This window comes from Ambystoma mexicanum, chromosome 4q, assembly GCF_040938575.1.
Source record: "Ambystoma mexicanum isolate Mex_15411 chromosome 4q, UKY_AmexF1_1, whole genome shotgun sequence".
In the NCBI taxonomy this organism is placed as follows: domain Eukaryota; kingdom Metazoa; phylum Chordata; class Amphibia; order Caudata; family Ambystomatidae; genus Ambystoma; species Ambystoma mexicanum.
The window spans coordinates 133,146,276-133,170,931 of NC_090928.1; the positions used below are offsets into that span (position 1 = coordinate 133,146,276).

Consider the following 24,656-nt stretch of genomic DNA (forward strand, 5'->3'; position numbering starts at 1 on the left):
CTTGCAATGCGCAGAATATCCTCCTTCATGCTGGTTTTCACAAACTTCACAATAATCTGCCTTGGCTTTCCAGAGCCCAATTTTCCAGCCCTGAAGACCATATCCAAATCATTCAGCTGCACATCACTTCCTGGCAAACACATTTTAAAAATATTTGTAACTAAAGTGAACAAATTAGATCCAGGCTGCTCCTTAACACCAAGCAAGTGCAAGTTGTTATTCCTGGTCTGAATTTCCAAGTTCATGTTTGTCAGTTGGAGCCTTGTCATCCCCTCCTGCAGCTCCTGGTAGGCTCTGTAACTTCCTGAGGCTTCCCTCTCCAAGCCAGTAGTCCTCCCTTCAACATCCTTCATGCAAGTTTCCAGACCATTGACTGCCCCAGACAAGTCATTCAAGGTGGTCTTCACTTCAACCACATCACTGGCCACCTGTTTAAGCAGTTTATAAATGTCAGCACTGCTTGGGGTCTCATCAAGATCCTCAGCAACCTGTTTAGGCTTCTTTGGGAGGGGATTGTCCACAGGTTCATTCTTCTTCTTTCCAGACATTTTTCGGCCAATATCAGTAGGTTTCAAATGGTTTCCGGGGTGGGGAGCAGGAGCTGCTGCCTTAAGCTGCTACTCTCTGAGACCATTCTAGAATCCCCTAATTTTGACATACTCTGAAGTAATATGAACTGGTGTGGCCCAATAAGTATCTGATCCGTTTTAAGAAATGCACTCCTACTGAGGCCTATCGTGAAGTACTCTTTAAGGGAGTGTGATTGTGTGTGTGTGTGTGGTCTGCTTACGTTACTGATGTGACTAGTTGTTTTGTGATAAAAACTTGCAGTGCTGCTGCCAATGATGTGCCTGTTGTGTGTGAGAGAGAAACGTTCCGTGATGCCCTATCAAACCACTGCAACATACCTTGAACGAATGTTCAAAACTGCTTCAGGTGTGAATTAGACAGCCACAACCACCACGACATTGCCACAGTGTCCACCACCCCAGTCACACACGTGTCAGACAGGTTGTAGTCTAATCAGATTAGCTATCAAGGAAGAACACCACATATCAAGTTGACCTTTTCTGTGTGAGAGAATCGTTAAAAAACGCGCACTGCTGCTGGACGAATTCTACATGTGCGAGGCCCATGCTGGGCTTGTTCTATGTAGATGGATCTACTGCGCCTGCAACTTTACCTTTTGTATGGGTTCTACATGTGTGAGAAGGCTGGATGCTTGTTCTGTATCCCACACTGGAAGATTGACCTGCTCCACCTGCAACTGTATCTGTTATTTGAGAAGGAAGCTTGCTCTGCTTTCCATACCGCACCTGCTCTATGAGCAAAGGACAATTTCTGTGCTAACCGGTTCTCTACAAAAGCATTTATGGTGCTCGTTATGCATCTGTTTCATGTCCCTCATAAGGGTAAGTGAAACCTATACCCACTTAGCCAATTTCTTTAGAAATGTATACTATAAAATCAACCATTAAGCCCATATTTTCATACTTTTTTCATGGATCTGAAACCCCTCAAAACCTTGTGGGAGAAGCGAGTCTTGCTCGCTTACTTCACTCGCTCATGCGGTTTATACCACCATCTTAATTCCAGTACACCAGTTGTCACTGCTTTTACTATGATAAAAATGGTTATCCTTTTATCAAATACCCAACAAGTTTCCAAGCTAAAAGGTCTCGAACACCTTCCTGACATCTTGCGTTGTAGGGCGTATAAAACACTGGTGGCCGAGAAAGAAAAATGTTGAGCTCTGGCAGTGATTTTTCTCAGAAAACAAATTAAGCACTCCGTAATAATTCTAGCTGTTAAACACTCTATAACGTTTGTTCTGCTTAAAATGTCACAGGTTTTCTTTTCTGGGGATATGTGTGTTTGCGTGTTTGTTTTGTGATTGTGTTAATCTGCAGTGGGACCATGAAATCCTGTGTCAGTTAATTATGTTCCTTACTGTAGTTAAATGTTCAGAGTTAAAATGGTTGTGTCGAGCATCTTTGTGTTTAGTAAAAGAACATAAAGGTATGTGGCAACAATTGTGTTTGTTTCTGTAAATTGTACTTACTGTTCAGGCTGACAGACCCCAGCTATTAAACATGTTGATGCTCTTTCCAAGGCCTTTTGGAGTGAGAGACATTCTCTTACATTCCAGCACGCGTGACGGCAGCGGGGGCAGCCGCCCTGAATTATGGCTGCCTTGCTTCCTGCGTTAGATTTGGGAGCAAGAGTTTGAGGCTGCCGCTCACCACTCAAATGGCTGAGTGTGTCCTACAGTGTGATGCCCAGCTCTATTCGTGTCAATACTTGATGCTGCCCCATCCCTGCTACCACTTTTCTTTTATATTTACCTACTTTTATGGATACTTAACACCACAAGACATAACATTATGTAAATGCACTCAGCATAGTTACTTCTGTACTGTATATTGCACTCACTGAAGAGCATGTTTTAGGCAGTTTACTCAAAAGCAGTTTAATTGTGAGTACCCGCTGACATTTTAATGCATACATCCGGTGCACCTCTACCCATTCAAAAAGGAGAAGTACTGTATGGCAACTGTACCAGGCAGAGAGGGTATATAGTGTTGGCAAAGGTTTCCCACTGTATTGGCCGTCTGAGCTGCACACCTCATTTGCCCCAATGCATGACACAACAGACGAAGTGTTAGTTCTCCAGCATGGGGTCTGGCATGGATTCACATGCTCATGAATATTCCTTGTCGTCAGGTTGGGAATCCTCGGTAATGAAAAAATCAGTATCAGTTTCGTTTCTGATCTGTCTTTCTTAGTAGTAACCAATCACTGATCTCTGGGTCATACTGCCCCCAGCCAATGACTGCCCTCTCCGTAAGCCCCGCCTCTGGAAGCCATCCTCAGATTTTTACCGCATGCTCAAGTGTTGGGAGTCCTCGTGTTTAGCTCTCGAGTTTTTTACTGCGTTTTCTCTTTTTTTCAGGAGATTTCTCATTTTTTCGGTTTAATCGAGCCTCAAGCTCCACCGTTTCTACTTCCGATAACAGGGACCCGTTTCAGAATTCTTCTACGCCCCTCAAGGGTGAAGTTTTCGTCTAGTTTACACTTCTTGGAGGATTCCGGAAGATCTGCGGCCTACCTCAAGGACATGGCCCAGGACAAAGGGAGCTCGACGCCCGGATCCAAGCTGTTCAGGAACTGCCCTGGATGCGGATTATATAACGTTTTCAAGGAACACCGGCATTCGCAATGTCTCTACTGCCTCCATGGGGACAAGACGCACGTGGAGAAGGACTGTGCGTTCTGCAAGATCCTTTCGGAACGGACCAAACAAGATCGTCGTTCCCGCCTCGCCACCTGGCTGGAGGGGCACAGCAAGTGAGAAGGCGAAGAAGTCTGAGCGGGCTTCTAAGTCCTTTGAGGGCGCCCCGGCGACGGAGGCCCAACAGAAGGCCAAGCACAGCGAGACCGCGGGCTCCGGGAGCGGCGAAAGGTCGGGCTCTTCAGTTGCAAAGCAGGGCGCTACTTCCCCGGCACATTCGACCACGAGCCAGCACTCTGGGTCGGGGAAGAGGAAGTCCGAGAACCCGGGTAGGCCGCTGGAGCGGACCCTGTCGATCTCGAAGGGGGAGCGAGGCGTTGACCCTCCCCCCAAGGCAAAGGCCCAGGATGCACCTAAGGTGGTGAGGGCCTTGATCCACCCGGCTAAGGCCTCTACCGAAGTGGTCTCTGCGACCCTGGCGGAGCCGGCTGAGACTACGCCAATGGAAACGGCCTCTGGGCCCAGAGTATCCCTGCCGCCGCTGAGGGAATCCTCTTTCCAGCCCATCGCTAAGACCCCCGTGAAGCCCCCGGCTGAAAAAGAGGGGGGGGCAGTGGCCATTACAGACTCGGAATCAGCCTCTGAGGAGGAACTGGTGGAGACCGAGAGGGGCCTCAACGAGAGGTTCATAAACCTCAACGAGAGGTTCGAGGAGGTTCGATCCCAGGGGACGGTCCCTGCTGACGTGATCGAAGATAGCGACGAGGACGACGAACAGGGCCCACTGGAGCGACCATCCCGTCCGTCGCAGCCATTGCTCGGGCCACAGGATAGCTCGGCGGCCATTTTGTTGGCAATCCAATCCTTATGTACCGAGATAAGGACGAGATTACCACGCACCCCGACGGAGGAGCCAGAACCAGGCCCGTCGGGAAGCCCTCCGAACAAGCAGAGGAGAGTCCATCCCGCTCCGCCCTTCGTGCCTGCGAGACCGGTGGACACCTCATCCCCCTCGCTGGACCCTAGAGAGGATACGGCGACGGATACGGCGACAGGGACGGACGATGACGGGGGCGATGACACAGTGGACATCCCGTCGTCACCCCCACCCCGCGGGCGTCCCCAGCCGACGAGGTTGGCTCTTTCCACGCCATGATAACCAGGGCATCCGAGCTCTTGCAGCTCTGCTCTGAAGAACAGAAAAAGGAGGGGTTTCTGTACCAACGACGAGAGGCTAAGAGGAAGACTGTCCTCGCGGTGCCTTTACTCGACGACATCTGGGACGAGGGGCTTGCTGTCCTCAAGAACCCTGCCACGACACCCGCCAAGAGGGACATGTACGAGAAGAAGTACCGAGTCCCCGATGCCGCCCCCTTGTGCCTCAGGGCCCAGCCCACGCCGGACTCGGTCATCTCGGCAGCGGCTAAGAAGGCAGCGGGCGCGGCGGCCTCAACTTCCACTTCCCCGCCGGACAGCGAGGGTAAGAAGTTGGACTCTATGGGACGAGTCATCTCGTCGGCGGTGACGACGATAAAGGCAGCCAATGCCTTAGCGATCGTGGCCCGCTACGACAGGGAGCTCTGGTTCAAGATAGCTCCCCTGCTAGATTTCCTGCCTGGTGACAAAAGGGCGGAGGCCCTAGAAATTCTGCAGGAGAGCGAGGTGGCGTCGGATTTCGCCAACTGGGCAACGGAGTTTGCCTCCGACAACGAGGATGTCTCAAGGCGACAGACTTTCGCCAGGACGTCCAGACCAGAGTGTTGGACATGCCGTTCGACAGCAACAACCTCTTTGGTAAGGCGGTGGATGAGTCTCTACAGGCCATCAAGACCGACTCGGAGACGGCCCGGGCCCTTGGGGTGCTTCAGCAGCGACATCCCCTTCGGAGCTCTGGAGGCAGACAGGGTGCCTCCAAAGGATCCAGCGGTGGCTCCTGCACCTACCGCCGGGCGGCCCGCTCCTCTTCCCAGGAGGCCTACAGAGGTCGCGGCAAGCAAGGGGGTTCCCGCCATCGTCGCCAAGGAGGCCAAGGCGGCAAGGCCGCTTCCAAGCGAGACTGACCCGGCCGGGTGGTCGGGCCCCCACCGAAGCACCTCAGTGGGAGGCCGACTGACTAAGTTCGTCAGGGTGTGGGAGTCCATCTCCACCGATTGTTGGGTGTTGGACACCCTGGCCAACGGGCACTCGCTGGAATTCCTAAAGAAGTGCCCTCGCATTCCTCCCGTGGCCACGAAGGAGAATCGTGTCCCTCAACTGCTGATTGAGGTAAAGGCGATACTCAAGAAAGGTGCCATCGAGCTCGTCCCCAGGAGGCTCCGGGGCTCTGGAGTATACTCAACGTACTTCCTCGTCAGAAAGAAGACAGCTGGTTGGCGCACCAGCCTAGACCTGCGTCGGTTAAACAAATACATCAAGGCACAGAAATTCAGGATGGTCACCCTCCAGCACGTACTGGGACAGCTGGAGAAAGGCGACTTCCTATCGTCGCTGGTCCTGGAGGATGCTTACTTCCACATCCCCATTCTAAAAAGGCACAGGAAGTTCCTCAGGTTTGTGGTTCAAGGACGCCCCTACCAATTCAGAGCCCTACCGTTCGGATTAAAGTCGGCACCCAGGGTTTTCACCAAGTGCCTCGCACTAGTGGCGGCGCGGCTGCGCCTGCAGGGGATCCACGTCTACCCCTACCTGGACGACTGGCTAATCCGGGCAAGGTCAAGGGAACTCGCCGTCGATCATATGGCGAGGACCGTCCGGTTGCTCACGGAGCTGGGGTTCTCCATCAACTACCCCAAATCCCACCTGGTTCCGTCGCAAGTTACACTGTTTTTGGGGACGAAGCTCGATACAGTGGATCAATTGGCCTCCCCTTCAGAGGAGAGGACCAAAACCATCCTGGGCAAGGTACGGCGACTGTTAGCCACGGACGTGGCCAGGGTGAGGTCCATCAAGTCCCTTCTCGGGTTGATGTCCTCATGCATCTACCTTGTACCCCTTTGCAGACTTCGGATGCGTCCGCTACAGGAGTTCCTCGACGCCCGCTGGTTTAAGGCAGCGGACTGCTTCGAGGACAGGATCCCCCTCGACGAGGAGTTCCGTCGGGCGATCCTATGGTGGGGCACCCGGGCTCACCTCACGACGGGCACGGACTTTCAGTCCCCGGCGTTTCAGGAGACGGTGACTACGGACACCTCTCTGGAGGGTTGTGGGGCCCACACCGGAGATCTCCACGCAAGAGGCCTTTGGCTCCTGGAGGAGAGGTCTCTTCACATCAACATCTTGGAGCTCCGTGCAGTGTTCTGGGCGCTCAAGTCGTTCCTCCCATCCCTCAAGGACAAAGTGGTGAGGATCTTCACCGACAACACCACCACGATGTTCTACATACGGAAGCAGGGGGGCACCAGATCCCCAGCCCTATCCAAGGAGGCCCAGGGTCTGTGGCACTGGGCCGTCGCCCAGGGGATGTTTCTGGTTCCCTTCCACCTGGCAGGAATAAAAAACACCATTGCTGACTCACTCAGCAGGGAGCTGTGCTCGTGCCACGAGTGGGAACTGCGCCAGGATCAAGTGGATCGACCCCCTCCCCCCCCGGCTCGACACCAACGATGCGGCAAACCCCAGATCGACCTGTTCGCGACGGCGATGAACTCCAAGTGCCAGAGGTTCGCCAGCAGGTTCCCACAGCCGAGGAGCATGGGCGATGCTTTCTTGTTCCCTTGGGATGGCCTGTTTCGATATGCGTTCCCTCCATTGCTGTTGCTGCTCGCCTCATCAACCAGTTGAAGAAGTCCAGGTGCAGGATGATCCTCGTCGCACCGGCGTGGCTGAGGCAGGTCTGGTTCCCGGACCTTCTGGACTTGTCAACGCCCTCGCCAGTCAGGCTGCTGGCAGACGCGGATCTTCTCTCCAGAGAAGGAGGCGCCATTCTACACCACGACCCACATCGCTGAACTCGCGGCCCTGGCTCCTGCAGCACTAAAGTTTGGAGGGTACGATATCCCGGCTGATTGCAGAGAGGTTCTTGCAAAGGCCAGGGCGTCCTCAACTCTCAAGTGTTACGGTCATAAATGGAAGAGGTTCTCTGTCTGGTGCCGTGCACAGAAGATTAACCCTCTGCGGTTTACGGCCCCTCAAGTGCTGCTGTACTTACTGTCGCTTGCCAAAGCTGGACTGGCTCACGCCTCCATAAAAATACACCTGGCTGCCATCTCCCGATATACCAGGAATACGGGAAGGGCGTCTTTGTGGTCTCATCGCCTGGTAAAGGAATTTATGAAGGGACTATTCCGATCATTCCCTCCGGTGAAGGCCCCTGCCCCGGCGTGGGAACTTAATGTGGTGCTGAATTTGGCACCTATGAAGTTCCTGTCGAGGAAGACAGCGTTCCTCGTGGCCATCACCTCTGCACGACGAGTGGGAGAGATTCAGGCCCTATCTTGCAAGCCTCATACTTGACTTTTCATGACACAAGGGTAGTGCTTAGGACACACCCCTCCTTCATGCCCAAGGTGCCGTCGGACTTTCACCTCAACGAGCCCTTGGTGCTACCAGTTTTCTTCCCGTCGCCTTCGACGCCGGCCGAGAGGACTTTGCACTCGCTGGATGTAGCTAGAGCGCTGAAGTTCTACGTGGACCGCACAAAGAGTTTTCGGAAGACGTCACAAATGTTTGTGAACTTTGGGTCTGTGAATCAAGGGAAGGCTCTGTCAAAGACTTCCATTTCCAGATGGCTCTCCGGCTGCATCATGCATTGTCAACGGTTGGCAAACCGACCGCTGCCCGGCCGTCCGAGAGCCCATTCGACCAGAGCGATTGCTGCTACCACGGCGTTCCTGTCTGGTGTGCCCCTGCTGGACATTTGCAGGGCTGCTACGTGGAGGTCGACGTACACCTTCACAAGATTCTACTGTGTCGATCAGGACTCCAGGGAGGAGTCCAGGGTCGGCCAAGCAGTGCTGCGCAACCTATTCGCTTAAGGTGAGCCTGGTGAGGAGGTAAGAGATGCTTAATGTTAAGTTGTTGTATTGCTTAATGTTGAGCCTGTTGCCACCTCCCGTGGTTGTGGATGTGTATACTGCTATGTATTCTTTTATTCATGAGCATGTGAATCCATGCCAGACCCCATGCTGGAGAAGGAACAAGTTACTTACCTGTAACTGTTGTTCTCCAGCATGGGTCTGGCATGGATTCACATGCGAACCCTCCCACCTACCCCTCTGCGGCTCTTCACTTGGTCATACTGCCACTTTACGTGCTACCAAATCTGAGGATGGCTGCCAGAGGCGGGGCTTAGGGAGAGGGCAGTCATTGGCTGGGGGCAGTATGACCCAGAGATCAGTGGTTGGTTACTACTAAGAAAGACAGATCAGAAACGAAACTGATACTGATGTTTTCTTTACCGAGGATTCCCAGCCTGACGACGGGGAATATTCATGAGCATGTGAATCCATGCCAGACCCATGCTGGAGAACAGTTACAGGTAAGTAACTTGTTCCTCCCACATTTCCACACTTTCCACTGAAAACCATTTCAGCTGAGTATGTGCAAACAATTATTGTTCAGTGCAGCTACTGCCCAGGTGATATGACGCGGATACTTTTCATGAAAAAAAACTTCATTCAGCCATATGCCATTAAAGTGCAGCCTAGCAAAACATTCTACCTTTTCCACATAATCCAAAAATGAAGTGAAGATAGAGTAAATAGGTAGCAACAAACACCATTTGCAAATGCGTGAACCCAAGACCCATCAACTCCCAGCCACCCTTGCGCCCGAGGGTGTTAGGTTTTCTCCTGATAAAACCGTATTGGTTAGGGAGTTTCCAGGGGGAATTGCAGGGCTCAAAATAATCCTGCTGTTGGCCACCCTGCCGAGGCGCCCAGGTCTTCCCAGGACGTCACTGGACATTTACTCGCTCCAAAAGGACAGTTTAACAGAGTCAGCATACAAATCTCCCACACTGGGCATTCTAGGGCAACCCACCAAATCTTCCCTAGTCACAAAGGGACATTTTACAACAGTACGAAGCCAGTGAAGGCATTCGTTAGAGAGAGCATTCCTCGGTTCTTTCCTGCCAGGAAGCAATTTCGGTACCCTGTGTAGATGGATAGTAGTTTTTCTTTCCTCCCGTACAAATGTGGTTTGTCCGTGCGCCACCTTAGTCGATGACTGCACACACTGGGTCTTATCATCCTAGGGCTGTTTGACTTTAGTGCACAGGGCGTACGTGCCTCCATCAGAGTTGGTTTGGTGCATTTGGTATACAGCTCCTTAGGGCCGGTGACAAGCGAGGGCTGCTCAGCCATAGGCCGTCTGAGCACTGTGCTAGCTACCCGTTTACTAGGGGCTGAGGTCGGGAGTGGGGGCGAGCCAGAAGGCTCCTCTGACAAGCCCTCCCCTCCCTTGGGCCTCAATAAGGGACAGTAGAAGCTTTTTTATGGCTTCCAGTTCGATAAGCACCCGTGCACAGGGACAGATCCCCATGTTATGGATCCCCCCTTTGTGGTTTTGTTGGCTGAGACAGGATTGGCTTCTGTAAGTAGGTAGCTTTGTCGCCCTAAGTGGGGTGAGGAGTAGAAAAGAACTAGACCCTGATAGTGCTGCCAACATATTCTCACTCCAGGTGCTGTGCTCCGAAGCCCCATCAGTCTCCGTGTCCATCGAATCTGGGGCAAGGGGAGCAAGAGCAGGCAAAGGGAGGGCCAGAGTGGAGTCCAGTGAGAGCAGGGTAGGGGAAGCTGGACATATGTTCTGGCAGGAGGGTGTATGAAAGGGTGGGGAGCAGACTGCTGAGGCCAATGGAGAGGCAAGAGGTTCACAAACCCCCCCCCCCCCTGGCTCCAAGGTCTGTGCGGTAGTCGTAAAGTAGCTCTCTGCGTTCCTTGTGGTTGCAGGAGTGACAGCAGAGATTGGCACAGTGGGAGCAGGAGCATCAGAGGAAAACCCAGGGGTCAGATTCTTGATTGTCGACAATAGATCCCTACGACAATCCTGTGCCTTCATCTTAGACCTTGGCAATTGTCTGTCGACGCTATCAAACGCTTTTTTCAAGTCAACAAAGGCCAAATAGATTTTTGTTCCACTTATTAATGCTTTCCCTTTAAGAATACTCTGGAGAAACCGGTTCAGATCACTCCCCACCACCTTTACAAAGCCAGTTTGGCGGGCATCACGCCTGTTTGTTTAGATTACCCATTTCTGGAGGTGTCTCAGAAGTAAAGCTGCAAATAGCTTACCTAACACATCCAAAAGGGCAATAGGGCAATAATTGGTGGGATCGGCTCTATGGCCCCTCTTGAATATGAGTACTATTATAGCCAGCCTCCAAGTCTCGGGGATCTCACCTAGTTTCATCACCTGAGTAAAGAGCTTGCAAATAAAAGGAATCCAGGCTCCAGGAGCCTCTCTTATCATATTATTAGTGAGGCCGTCAGGGCGTGGTACTCTTGACGGCTTGCTTTCTTACTCAAAAGGTCAAGATCTAACTTATCCAATGGGGAAAAAACACCTTTATAGAAGATAAATGCTCTAACCCACCCACCGGGCCGAGCAATTTCCCATTAAATGTTGTCCAATCCTCCTCCGTGATCACTTTAGTCAGAAGAGCTGATTGAGAGGAAGTCTGGTTATTAATCATTTGCCAGATAAGTCTTGAGTCTTTTTTCTTAAAGGCAAATAACATCTCCTCAGCATCAGATTGTAACATTTGCTCTTTATGAAGAGACAACCAGTTTTTTTTTTTCTTTTTCCTCTTTCTCAACAATTCCCTTCGCCACATTTCATTTGGTTAATTGTCCACACATATTTATGCAGCTGTTTTTTCCAGCTACAATATTCTCATCAAAACTATGCCGAGGAGAGAAGACAGGCTTATTTCCTCTTTTGTCACTTGTAATGAAATCAAGCCACAATGGAGCGTGATTTATGTCAGAGTTTCGTTCCAGTTGTTTGTTGTAATTGCCCAAAAGTGCAGGTGCATCATGATGTTTCATACGGATGCAATTCTCCCCTTGCGTAAATTCTAGATTTGCTTGCCAATTTTTGCTACTAAACTTTGTTCTCCTACCCAAGAACAGTTTTAGAAGATAATGATTGCTCTTTTTCTTTTGCAAAACGTCAACATTTTTCACCTCCTTGATCTTGGTACCCGATACAAAAAAATAATCCAAGACTTTAGATTGCACTCTATTAGACTAGGTTGCTTTAGCCAGTAAATCGCCATTGGTGTGGCCATTGATCATATAGAGATCCCTCAACCTCATAACCTCAAGCCACCTCACTGTTCTCTGGTGCCCCTTACTGATAGATTTGTCAGTGTCTTTAATAATCTCCCCTTTACTATCTATGCATGGAATATTCAAATCCCCCCTACAACTATGAATTGCACCTTAGATTGTGCATAGTAACTATCTATGGTATCTGTTAGTGAGTCTATAAATATATTAGTTATAGCTGCAGGATTCCAATATAAATTAAGAATTAGGCTGTACTTAAAACAATGTGGGCTCCCAAATTCTATTTTCACAAAAAGCACTTGTAGAAAGGGGTTTGGATTTCATGCATCGATTAGTGTAAGCCCCTTTCCATTTCTCACAAGTATAAGAAGCCCTGAAGAGGGTCGACCCCTGATTCCTCTGTAACCCGGGTTAAGATAGGAGCTATAACCGTCCAATATAGGATTTGTTTGCGGCCATGTTTCCTGCAAACAAAGTATATCAAAGTTTTCAAAGTGCAGGTCACTATCCTTGAACAAGTGGGTAAAACCTGGTGTGTCCCATGACCCCATAACCCAAGCATTTCCACTGGAAGTCTCTTGTTATCTGATGTCCAGAGTAGAGGGGACAGCCATCAAAAACCACTGTGCGGGGGGAGCTAGATTGGACAAAGGTTCCAGGATTTCTCCAGCCTTCCCGCTGTTGGAACGATTAATTGTAACCCTAAGGGGAATTTCAAGTTTGAATTTGAAGTACCTAATCCTTAACTGACCATCTGAGTTAGCCCCCTTCCTGGTTCATCCTGGGTTGAAGCTAAGTTATTTCTCAACTTTTGTTGTTTTCCTTGGAAGCCTTTTTAGGATCATGCAGTTCTACAACTACAGGTCTTCTGTTAACTAAAGGCTTGCTTAGCTCAAAAGCTAAAGGCAGAAGCAAGTGGGCAACTTCCAGCAAGGATGATCTGATCACATTAAACTTAAAGTGTAAAATCACCTGTCAAATTGAGATTCGTTTACGAATTGCGCGATTTTGATGTCCGCTAAGTGGACTAATCGCAATAGCGCAATATGGTGAAACAATCTCACTACGTTGTAACGGTTTAAGATCAGACCATCTTCAACTGATAACAAACACTCCGAGCACAAACTGTAAAGCCCCTGTTCTTTCTTGCCATTCCGTGGGTGACTAGACAGCCCTTCATATCTCAAAGTTCAAATCACTACCCGTGTCTTTTTTTCTGGAGGCTGGCTTCATAATGAATGACTTATGTCTGACATTTGGGCCTGCCATGGCCTGGGTACTGTTCGCCAACCTTAATTTTAAATTAGCTGACCATTTGTCTGCCAGAGTGAGAAAAGAGGCATCATCACCCAAAGGAAAAGTCGCCTTTGGAACTACCAGCTGTAGAAGACTTGATCAAATGAAAATGATACAGATCCGACGCCGACCCTTCGATCACTTCCTCGCCTTCATCGATCGTATATATACAAAAATTCAAAATATCCACTTCCTCAAAAGAGCGATTAATTTCTGCTTGGTCTGCATCACTGACAGTTGTAATAGTTGGGTTTTGGCCACGGCCAGTTTTTATATTAGGGGCAATGTTCAGGGGTGCCAAAGGAATAGATTTCATAAGAAATTCCTTGCACCGTTAGACTTCCTGCTTTTCTGTTTTGGGATATTTTTCGGCTTTCTTGTTTGTGATGTATCTTTGACACTTGTGTTGAGTAGTTTCCTTTTCTTTCTTTTTGGAAAGATTGGAACAGAAAGTGTTGGTAAGGTTAACTCAACAGACTTTTTGTCTGATGATACGAGAGTAGATAAGCAACGTTCTGCATCCAATACAGATTTTACAACAGGTTCTAGATCTGTAAAAATGACTGGCACCTTGCACATCACACGTCCACAACTTGAAAGTCACCCATTTTATACTTGGGCGTCTTCCTCTGCATGTGGATTGGACGATTGGGTAGTTAATGCTGCCCTGTTAGCTGGTTTATCATTTGGCAGTCTGTTTAGGCCAGTTGTTGGTTTTAAGTTGCCATCCGAAACCTGGACAATGGAGGTCATAGGTTTTTGCCTATGAAAATTTTTCTTGTCATGCAATCTCTCCAGCAGTGATCCCAAAATACTCTTTTTGTCTGCATGTTCCACTTCAAGAGCCTCTTGAACTTTCCTTTGTAACTGTGAAGAGGTTTCAGCTTCGTGATTGTCTCGGGAGAATAGCTAAGCTGCAACGTGCTCGCCTTGGAAGCAAGACGATACGGAACAACACAGGTTCGATCCCTGGGTCCGCGCTTAGAAAACTCTGGGTATTAAGCATGTTATTAATAACCTGTCACATCATATCATGGTGATCCACTCTTGTTTGCAGAGAAGTAATGAAAGATGCTATGTGTATCATTTTAGAGTGGTCATTGCTAATGAAGTTGCTTGATCTTTAATATTTTCATACACCGTTTCTTATATTCTCTATGAAGGGCGACAAGGAGATGGTCAAAGCTGACATAACACTACAGTGTGTTTTGAAATGTCAGAGTTTAATGGGTTAGCTGGCCTTTGGATGGTTTTAGGTGAAAAGATATCCATCACGCAAAGAAGATGATAAAGAAGATGACGCTGCTTGATACTTAGTTGACTCAATTATCGGTTCAGTTGAAAAGGAGATCAATCTATGTTGGCCATCCAGAATTACCTTAGTTTCTTTCATAGTGGAATCCCGCCTTATATCACTGCCAGAAAAGGAAGATTGTCGGTTCTTTATAAATTTGACTTGGGTGGCGTAATTTTTATGTTGTATCGTCTGAGGTACCAGAGAACCAACCGTGGAAACCGGTTTTATTAAATTTCTCCTTTTAATACTGTTTTTCTTTAATGTGAGAGATGTCCCTCACCAGCCAGGCAGCCAGCGGAGATGCTGCCTGCTTAGTACTTTTAAATTAAGAGTCCGATAGTAAAGTCTGATGCATGGAAATCTATGTGGTCGATGTCATTTCAATTAGAGGTGTCATCTGCAAGCATTTTAGGTCAAGCACCAAAATTCCCCCTAGATTGACCTGACAGTGCCCCGAGGCGAAGAAACAACCCATACCAATGAGCTGGGTTTCCCATTCAGGTTGGAGTAGCCTCCAGCTCCAAGACTGCATCGCAGCCTTTATTCAACCATTTGTCTGTCAGCAAGCCATTTTCAATTCTCAATAAGGCAGCTTGGTGAAAAGTGACCAGAGATCAAGCAATTTCAAGAATGTCTGCATCCGTCAACTCGTGAGCATTCTTCATGACAAACTGTTTTTTTATATTGGGTGACAATGCAAATAACTCTTTGTCAGAGATGCAATACAGCCCATCCGCTTTTAAAGTTTTTTTTTTTTTTTCCAAAACTTTGGAAAGACCCATACAGAGCCTTCCCTCCATGTCTCAGCGTCTTTCAAATACGGTTGCAGGGAACAACATTGAGAGGCCAACACTGTAGCTGGTAGTGGCACTGTGGCTGGTGAAGTCTGTTTCTGGGCTTTTTTAGTGCTCAATGCCCTCTTGACACCGGGCTTGATGTCTTGTACACGGCAGTGAAAAAATAGATTCCTTAGACATTTCCATGTGGCGAAAAAGTTACAGGAAGGTTACGGGGAGGAGGAGATCGTTTTTTTGCTTCCTTCCCAATTCTGCCCTGCGGCTGCTTTACCTAAACCCTGTTTGTAGCAGGCTGCAGTTTCAGTGAATGCGGTCCCTTGGAGCTAATCACAATTCATCTTTTTGTACTCTCGAGACATTGACATCAAAGAAGCAATGTATCTTCCTAGATTGGTACTTTACCTCTACAACACTAGACCTAGCAAGATATCATAAGGTTTGTTTTGGTTTGGCAAAGGGCAACAGGAACGAACTTTGTCTCATGCAGAAGTAGTATGCATATAGTCTACACCAGGTTTGCCTGTTCGCACATGGCTCGAATTCTATAGAGTTGGTGGATAACTCGCGACTGAAACAGGGTGAAACTAGCCTTTTATGCTTCTTAAGTCAAAATTGTACCATTAAAATGGGGTAATAACACTGGCTGTTATTACAACCCTTAAAGGCTAGAGGTTTTTCTCATTGGAGCGCTATATAAAATCACTCATTAATATTATAGGACATGTACATCTAAGCACATTTAGAGTTAGTTGCCACCTTGATATGTGCAGTTGCAGCTGGAGATCAAGGAAGACGTGAATGTGGGAGAGATGGAAAAGTGAACCTCCCTGCTCTTGTATCATTACCCTAGCAATGTTCCTTCTGGCATGCTGTCATGGCTTGTGCCCTGCACCCTACCTGTCTGTACCCATCACTTAACGTCCCACATGGCACTGTCCATGTCAGGCCCCAACCAATTTGCACTGCATAATTCCCCTTCTTTATCCCCCAACAGTATTGTTCTGCCTACCTTACTCAGCTGCACCCTAGCAAACTCTGAAGTCTTCCCTCATCCAATGCAGCAATGCTAAGCGTCTTTTAAATGGCCAATTTCCACATGGTCTTTCCAACAGTAGTTTGTGAATGCTTTTTAAGAAGACTGGGCTGGCTTGACTTGGTACTCGTCCATTCTGGTTGATACTAGATGCAATAGCAAAACTACTTTCTTCACCTGTTGAAGCAACTATTGTACTTTTAGCTTAACTCCACCTCCATTTCAAATGATTAATGCCATAACTTTGATCTAATGAAGATATTATTTTGGTTCGTGGGCTGTTGGGGAATTGACAGCTTGCATACAGAGGGGACTGTGATGGGCACTGCGTGGTTCAAAAGAGAGTGGGTCATTGCATGTAGCTACAGTAGGTTTCCTGGTATCAGACAAAACATGATAGTTGGCCCACCTTTAAATGGGGGAGGATAATGAGTAGAAGCACAGCACTTCATAGTTTTTTTTTAAGTTTGTTGTTATATTTTGTCTAAAAATGTAAAACATGTTTATCTTTGCTTCTTCCTAAGCAGAATATCTCCGGAGTATATCGCTGCCAGTTCCTGTGTTGATAGAAGATACAAGCAGCAGCAGTGAATATGGCTCAGTTTCACCCGACACAGACTTGCGTGGAGATCCATTCACTTTCAAATCCCGTGCCAAATCCTGTGTTGAGAGGGATTCAAAATTACACAGGTCGCTCTTCCTGGGGTAAAGATTTACAACTGACTTAGAGCCTTCTAGTATTGATTTGTTTTTCCACTTGGCCGTCGTTCACCTGTATTGAACTCTTGTCGTGTGCATATTTACAGAATCCCTGATGAGAATTTTGAAGACCACAGTGCACCGCCGTCACCTGAAGAGAAGGACACAGGCTTCTTCATGCTAAGAAAGGACAGTGAACGGAGAGCAACTCTGCACAGAATTCTGACAGAGGATCAAGAAAAAGTTGTGCGGAACTTAATGGAAGCCTTACTTCAGGTAGGATTGCCTACTGATACAGGCTTTCACTACGGAATTGTACAATCGGGCCGAAAAAAAAAGGTCTCACTGTACAAGAAGTCCGAAAATGCATACCACCAAAAGTTCGAACCTTTGGTGGCATGCATTGTAAATAAGTATAGTGAGCGGGGATTGCATGGGAAACCCCTGCAGCTGGCCGTTAAAACATTTTTAAAAAGGAAAAGGTTCCTGCGGCGCGAGGTCCCAATCACGGAACTGAAAGGGAACTGGTGCCTTAGGGACACAGCGTGAAGAAAAGGTAAGTAGGGTTTGTTTATGTTGTGAGTGGGGGTGTGTTGAGGGTGTGGGTGGGGGTATGTAGTGATTTGCAGTGTTTGTATGGGAAATGTACGAACTTTTGGTGGTGCATACATTTCCCATGCTCTGATGGAAAAATCGCACAGATCCTTTCACTACAAATAGGTTGTCTGTGGAGATGAAACCTTATTAGCCACATAATTCTCTAAGGCTGTAAGGTTATGGTGTCTTGGTCCAGGGTTGCAATCAGATTCTGTGCAGGGTAATGGAATGGAAAGCTTGGTGGGTAAAAGGTTCTGTGTCAAAATATTTTTAATTTAGTAACCACTTTTGGGAGGGTACCTCTGAGACAGTAAGTCAATGCCATGCACCATAGGTTCAATCCAGAGGCAAGTGCTTAGAAGCTGGAGGATTCCTGAATGAAGCACTATATAAATCACTAATAATAACAATAAAAGAAAATGTTGGCTTGACATGTTAACTATGCCGACTTTGTGTCAGTATGCAACCATGTGCAAAAAAGAATTATCCTGAGAAACGTGTTGTGGAAGCGTAAGGAAATGTTTCCCCATCTGAAATTAAACTTGCGCTAATATAATTTCTCCAGCATTGGATCTTTCATGGATTCACATGCTGTGAATATTTTCCGTCATCAGGATGGGAATCCTCGGGACTTTAACCTAGCGCTTTCTTATGGAAACCTTCGACACCTTAGTGTCCTATCGACGTCTTTTTGGTGCTTTAGGCTACACCAATAGGACGTCTGGTATAAATAGCCCTGCTCCCGTGGCTTCCCTTCAGATTTCAACCGTCTCCAAATTGTTGGGATCACCTTGTGTTTGCTCTTGAGTTAATCTTCATGTTCTACACGTGCTTTTCGAACTATGGCCATCATGTCATCTGTGGCCCAGAAGAAATCGCTGTTTGGGCCTTGTGCCACCTGAGGCCTAAAGAAGGTCTTCGAGGGGGACAGCTATGGAGATTATCTCTATTGTTTGTACCCCAATCATTCGCGGACGCCTGTGAGATCGGTCAAATTTTTTTGCAGAAAACGCTGAAGGACTGCAACTGCCAGCTTATTTGTTGGCTGAACGAGGGCACTTACCCAGGTTCTGAGGTGGGTTCGTCCTGGGGGAGCAAGTCTTCGGTTCCAGCCGAGAAGGGTCGTCTACGCACCAAAGGGCAGTGTCCGCGGAACCCCCCCTCTTAAGAAGCAGCCTACAGAGGTGCCAGCGTCAGAGGTGGGGAAAGGTAGAAGTGCCTCTGGATCCAGGTCGCATCACTCTAAAGGGGAGAGGGGCTCCTCTCTGACCAAGTCGGCAAGACCAGACAAGTCCAAGACGTCGAATGCTAAACCTGAGAAGTCGGGCAGAAGACTGTGAAGGTGGAGAGAGAGAAGTCGAAGTCGAGGGAGTCCTCCGCGAAGCACTCGTCGAAAGATCGCCATAGGGCGTCTTCCAGCGGGGACTCGTTGAAACACCAATCAGGCGCTTCATCCAAGCGGTCCGTGTTTCCTGAAAAGGCCAGGCCTGTGGAGGCCTTAGTACCGACAACGAGGGGCTTGTCGACAGAAGTTCCTTTGTCAACGGTTGTGGTGCAGTCTTCGCTTCTGTTGTCGACGGTGGTGTTGTCAGCTTTGTCTACGGCCGTGACCCTCAGTGGGCCGCAGTTGCTGTCGGCGGCTCAATCGGAAATGGATGGGGATCTGTGGCAGCATGGGGACAGCTTGGGGCCGTTGCTCCCGGTGGATATTCTTCAACAAGACCTGGCTCCATATACGGTATCCTCGGGTCCAGAGAGCGAGCATGAGCTAGTTTTCGATCCATCGACGCTGGGTCTGCAGGGGGCAGGTCCTTCTACGTCGAGTGGGGTTGGGGCTGGGGCGCCCCTATAAGCTTTGGCCAATCTACACTCGCTGCTATCCATGCAGGTGTCGAGTACGCTCCAGTCGTCGTTGGGACAATTGGATGCGAGGCTTCTGGTGGCTCAGGTGGTACGTAGTGTGCCTGTGGAGGCCCCTTGACCGAGTCTCCCCAGGAATTGGCCTCCGGTGCAGCTGCCATTGCTGTCGCCAGTGGGGGTTGGGCCTTCCCAGAAGTCATCAATAGGAAGTGGAGCTGGTTGATTCGGATCCAGAGAGTGGTCCTTGTGACACGCCGTTGACTGTGTCCTTGTCACCCAGGAGGGACGATACCTGGGATACGGCCCCTGAGGTGGAATCTCCTAGTAGCACGGCTCAGCCGTTTCCACCCGATGATGTTGGGGCTTTTCACGCAATGATGGCAAAGGCTTGCCAAGAATTTGGCCTTGCCCCTGAAGAGGAACAAAAGTACTGTTTTCTCTTCGATCACATGGGGAAGCGACGGAAGGCAGGTCTTCTTGGTCTCCATTTTGGACCACGTGTGGCAGGAGGGCCGGAGCACGATGCACCACCATTTTTTGGAACCGTCAGTGAAGGGGCATCTGGAGAAGAAATTGAAAGCACCAGAATCGACCCCCAAGTGCCTCATGTCACAGCCCACACCTGAGTCAGTGGTTTCGACGGCAGCTAGTCGGAAGGCGAGGAGCCAGCACAAGTGTGTTACGCTCCTGGACAATGAGGCCACGAAGCAGGATGCAATCGGGAAGAAAGTCTTGACAGTGGGGACTACAACGGTGAAAGCGGCAAATTCCTTGGCCATTATGGCCCCGGTATGACAGTGAGATGTGACACTGATTGGCCTCGCTCTTAGATCATCTCCCAGAGCAACAGCGCAAGGAGGCTATGCTGCTGTTTTGGGAGAGGGAGGAGGCTTCCAACCACAGCATCAACATTACAGTGGACCTGGCGGAAACAAATAAATAATGGTGTTGTTCCCTGGAGGCAGGTATAGCTGCACTGCACTGACTTTCGTCCAGAGGTCCAGCATAAGGTAGTGGACATGCCCTGTGAGGGTGAGCAGCTCTTTGGCGAAAAAATAGACGAGGCGCTGAAGGGGATGAAAGAAGACTCTGAAACGGGGAAGTCCATGGGTTCGCTTCAGAGTGGCTGTTCTTTTCGCCCCTTTCGGGCATTTCGAGGGGCCTCTGGTAAAGCCAGATGTGTTACTTCCCGCGACAGAGGTTATGGTGCCTCCAGTTACTCTTCCCAAGGCTTCAGGCACTCGTTCCAGTCGGCGCAGAAGAGCAGGGACTATCAGGCACAACGTAAGAAGGGTCCTGCTGCCTCGGCTGCTAAGGGACAGCAGTCTAAGTCTATGCAATGACTGCCATGTGGGCAGTCAACTAGGGCGCAGTGTGTCGCGGCACGTCGACAAGTGGCATCTTATTACTACGGACTGCTGGGTGCTGGATACAGTATGTCTCTGCCACTTGTTGGAGTTTTGGCGTCCTCAACCCCCTATTCCACCTGTGCAGGTGGTGCAGCCGCATCTCCCAGTCTTGTGGCAGGAGGTAGAGCTCATAGAACAGGGGCAATAGAACCAGTCCCAGTGTCGGAACGTGGCGAGGGGGGTGTACTCCCGGTATTTTGTCATAAAGAAGCCCAATGGAAAGTGGAGGCCTGTTCTGGATCTTTGGCCGTTGAACAAAAATCTGCAAAGCCTGAAGCTCAAGATGCTCACGCTGCAGGATGTAATCCGCTCTGTGCAGCCTGGAGAGTTCCTGGCATCGTTAGATCTGGAGGACACTTACTTCCACATCCCGATGCGGCCAAACCATTGCAAGTTCCTGCGCTTCAAGGTTGGGGAAGATCATTACCAGTTCTGTGTCCTCCCGTTTGTGCTGAAGTTGGCTCCCAGGACTTTCACAAAGTGCCTGGCTTCGGTGGCTGCCTTCCTCCACAGGGAGGGGCATCATGTGTACCCATAAGGGGGCTGTCGCCGGAAAGGACGTTGGAATCTCTCCAGGCGTCCATGTGCCTGTTGCAACGGCTGGGGTTCGCTGTCAACTTCGCAAAATCCTATCTGACGCCATCCAGGGAGTTGGGTTTTCTTGGTCCTCAGTTTCTCACACAGGACAATCTGGTGAAGCCTTTGAGTGAAAGAGTGGAGAAGTTGCTGTCCATGGCGTGTGAGTGGAGCCAGGGCACTATGGTCTCAGTCCGAAGTTATATGTCCCTGCTCGGCTCCATGGCATCCTGCATTCCGCTCGTCCCGAATTGCTGCCTGTTCATGCGACTGGTGGAGGAATATATTGCCTACCGGTGGTCGCAGAGTCGGGGGTTATGGTCGGACAAAGTGGTCATCTCCCGTGTATTGGTGGAGGCTCTGCGGTGGTGGGCTTGCACAGAAAATCTAGTACGGGGCATGCCCCTGCTGGAGCCAGACTTTCAGTTCACGATAGTGATGGATGCTTCCCAGCTTGATTGCCGGGTGCACCTCGACCAGTCGCTAGTCCAGGACCCATGGTCTCGGGAGGAAGCATTGTTGCACATCAACGTGCTGGAGTGGAGAGCGGTGCACTGGGCCCTGAAATACTTTCTACCTTGCATTCAAGGCGCAGAGGTTTGTGTGTTGACTGACAATACCAACACAATGTTCTATTTGAGGAAACAGGGCAGCATGCATTCCCAGCTCCTGACCCAGGAGGCTTAGGCTGTCTGGCATTGGGCCACTGCTCCCAGGATTCACATTGCTGCGTACCATTTGCCAGGGGTCGGGATGTGCAGGCAGACACTCTCAGCAGAGAACCGCGGGTCAGTTGCACGAGTGGAAGCTGAAGGAAGAACCGTGACAAATATCATCCGAAAATAGGGATTTCCCCCTCTTGACTTGTTTGCCACGCCGGAGAACAAGCAGTGCCCGTTGTTTGCCACCAGACTGTCTCATCTGGAATCAAAGGGAGACGCATTCTCGTTCCCGTGGACGGGCCTATTCGCGTATGAGTTTCCTTAGTTTCCTCTGATTCGAAGAACAATCCAGTTGGTGCACAAGTACCTTTGCAAAGTGATCTTGGTCGCCCCATTCTGGCCCAGGCAGACGTGGCTCCTGACCACTCTTAGTTCGGTCATCTAGGTATCTTGCAGGAGTGTCATTGGATCCTGGAGGCGACAAGGGCGCCTACCACCAAGATCTCTTACAGCAGAAAATGGGCAATGTTCTGTGCCTGGTGTGAGGAGCAACCAGACTTGCAGCCGTTGGAAGTTTCTCCGGCCCAGATTCTCCCTTACCAGCTGCAGCTGGCGCACGGGGGCCTGGCGTTGCCATCGATCAGAGTGCTTTTGACGGCCATTTCCAGGCTCACAAGACGGCACCATGCTAAGGACTTTTTCAGATGTTTCCCCCGGAAAAAAGGTTTGCTCCGGTGTGAAGTCGCAACGTGGTTCTCTCTGCTCTCATGAAACCGCCGTTTGAGCCCATGTTGACAGCGTCCTTGAAGTTTCTCTTGTGGAAAGTCGCATTTCTGGTTGCAATCACATCTGCCAGAAGGACCCGCCGTATCAGCGATTCATGAGAGACGAGGTTCTCCTGTCTACTTATTCGCACTTTATACCTATAGTGCCATCAGCGTTTCACAAACACGCTACAATTCCCTTGCCCTCGTTCTTCAATAAGGCGACCACGCCGGCGGAAAGAGACCTGGAGTCATTGGACGTCAAGAGGGCGTTGAAGTTTTATCTGGACTGTACTTAGAGCTTCAGGAAGTCAAAACAGCTGTTTGTGGCTTTTGATGCCTTCAACAAGGGGCAGTCTATTTCCAAGCAAGGACTTTCCCATTGGGTCTTATCCACCATTTCATTTTGTCACGGGAACTACTAAGGCCCATTCTACAAGGTCCACGGCGTCGTTGGTGGTGCTATGGGCTGGAATACCGCTCAGTGACATTTTCCAGGTGGCTTCTTGGGCGGTGCCGCATACCTTCACCTGACACTACTCTCTGGAACAGCAACATGTGGAAGATGTGCTGGTGGGACGGGCGGTCCTCCAACGCCTGTTTCAATAAGGTCAGCCCTTCAGCTTCCAGGGTTTGTTTTACTCCATCACTTGCTGGTTTTGTGATCATGCATGTTGAAGGATGTTGTTCTTTATGTTCGTGGCTATGGCCTGGGGCATGGGGTTGTTTTGCCTGTCATGAAGCTCCAGTTGTTTTCTCATACAGTTTTATGTAATCTATCCACAGCATGTGAATCCATGAAAGATCCAATGCTGGAGAAGGGAGTGGTTTCTTACCTGTAACTCAATTTCTCAAGCGTTGGTATCTTTCATGGATTCACATGCGCCAGTAGAGGAGGAGCCAAGTACCCCTACTCCAACTGCCCCGCCTCTATTACCTACAGAGTGGAAACCAGAGTATGTGATGTACTCGGAACAGTTGAACAGACAAAGAGCAGAGCAGGGACTCTGTGCAGTACCAGTGAGAGTACCTATACCTAAGAAGATCTGCGAGGCAAGGTACCCATTGAGAAAACCGTACCTACATACAAGACAATATGATGGCCATTAAATGAGATTCCTGAAGAAGCAGAAAAGATGAATGGCAAAGATGAATAGTGACGTCACAACTGAGCGGAACTGATGCACATAGAAGAGTTGCAGATACCAGAGAATGCAGATAATTCTATAAGGAATCAAGAAAGTATCAAGGATAAGTGACATATTGGGATCAAGGTGAAGAAGCTTATGCCATAGAAACACATGAAGATATTAAGCTAGTTTAAACGTGTACAGATGCAACAGAAATGCAAGCAGCAAAGTCATCTTAAAAGCTAGCCTCAAGCTTTATAGCAAATAAATTGTGGCAAGCGCCAATATATATAGATGCATATGGATGAGTAAAAGATAGATGTTTCCACAACGCATTATAAGCAGTGCTGAACGTTAAACAAGACAGCCTCATTTCAGGGTGGCGCAGTTAAAAAGCTAATGAATTTACAAGTGAATCTCAGCAGAAGGAGTTGGGTGAGCCAAGAAGCCAAGGTCTTATCAGAACTGGCATTGGCTGACATTGGATACAAATCGTGTGAAAGAACAGAGACTCCTGTTCGGAAGGCTTGAGCAAAACAAAAGATGTCAGAGGACTATTAGAAAATATTAAATACACAAAAAGGCTCGATTTCATGGTGTCCAGTCACGTGGAAGAAGGAAGTAGGCCGATCGAGGTGGTCACACCTATGCACGATGGCAGGATGTGCCTGCACTCCTTAAAATTCTCAGAGAACAGTACAAACTCAAAGCCAAACCTCAAAGCACTAATTGACACTGGACCATTGAGGTGATGATGGATTGATACATTAATTGGTAGGAAGCTAGGGTTAAGATTAGCCCACCAGCACCTGGACGTTCAGTCTGCATGCTGCTAGACATAGGTGGAAAAGTACGGACCAGGGTTAGAAGCCAACCAATTGTAGAGGACCGTGTAATCAAGGGTCCTATAGTTTGTGTAGCCAATGGAACATTGTGTATTTAGCAACGTTGATAGTGGCCATTTTAAGGGGAGGGCTTAGTTGCCCCACCTGATAAGTACCCCATCCCTCTCCTGTAGGATAACGTTGGTAATGACGCAGGTCAGCATGTCACTGATGACGATTTTGCATGAT

General features: G+C 49.1%; 1 protein-coding gene across 2 annotated transcripts in view; it reads left to right on the forward strand.

Moving 5' to 3' along the window:
* The window catches only part of MAP3K5 (mitogen-activated protein kinase kinase kinase 5), a 1,851,596-nt gene that overhangs the window by 1,698,450 nt on the left and 128,490 nt on the right, over window positions 1–24,656 (forward strand). Inside the window, exons 22-23 of one of the 2 annotated variants that reach the window (XM_069607656.1) lie at window positions 16,411–16,591; window positions 16,693–16,861. In XM_069607656.1, the coding sequence (XP_069463757.1) occupies window positions 16,411–16,591; window positions 16,693–16,861 (350 nt within the window). The remainder of the gene's footprint in view (window positions 1–16,410; window positions 16,592–16,692; window positions 16,862–24,656) is intronic. The other variant, XM_069607657.1, reaches the window with a different exon arrangement.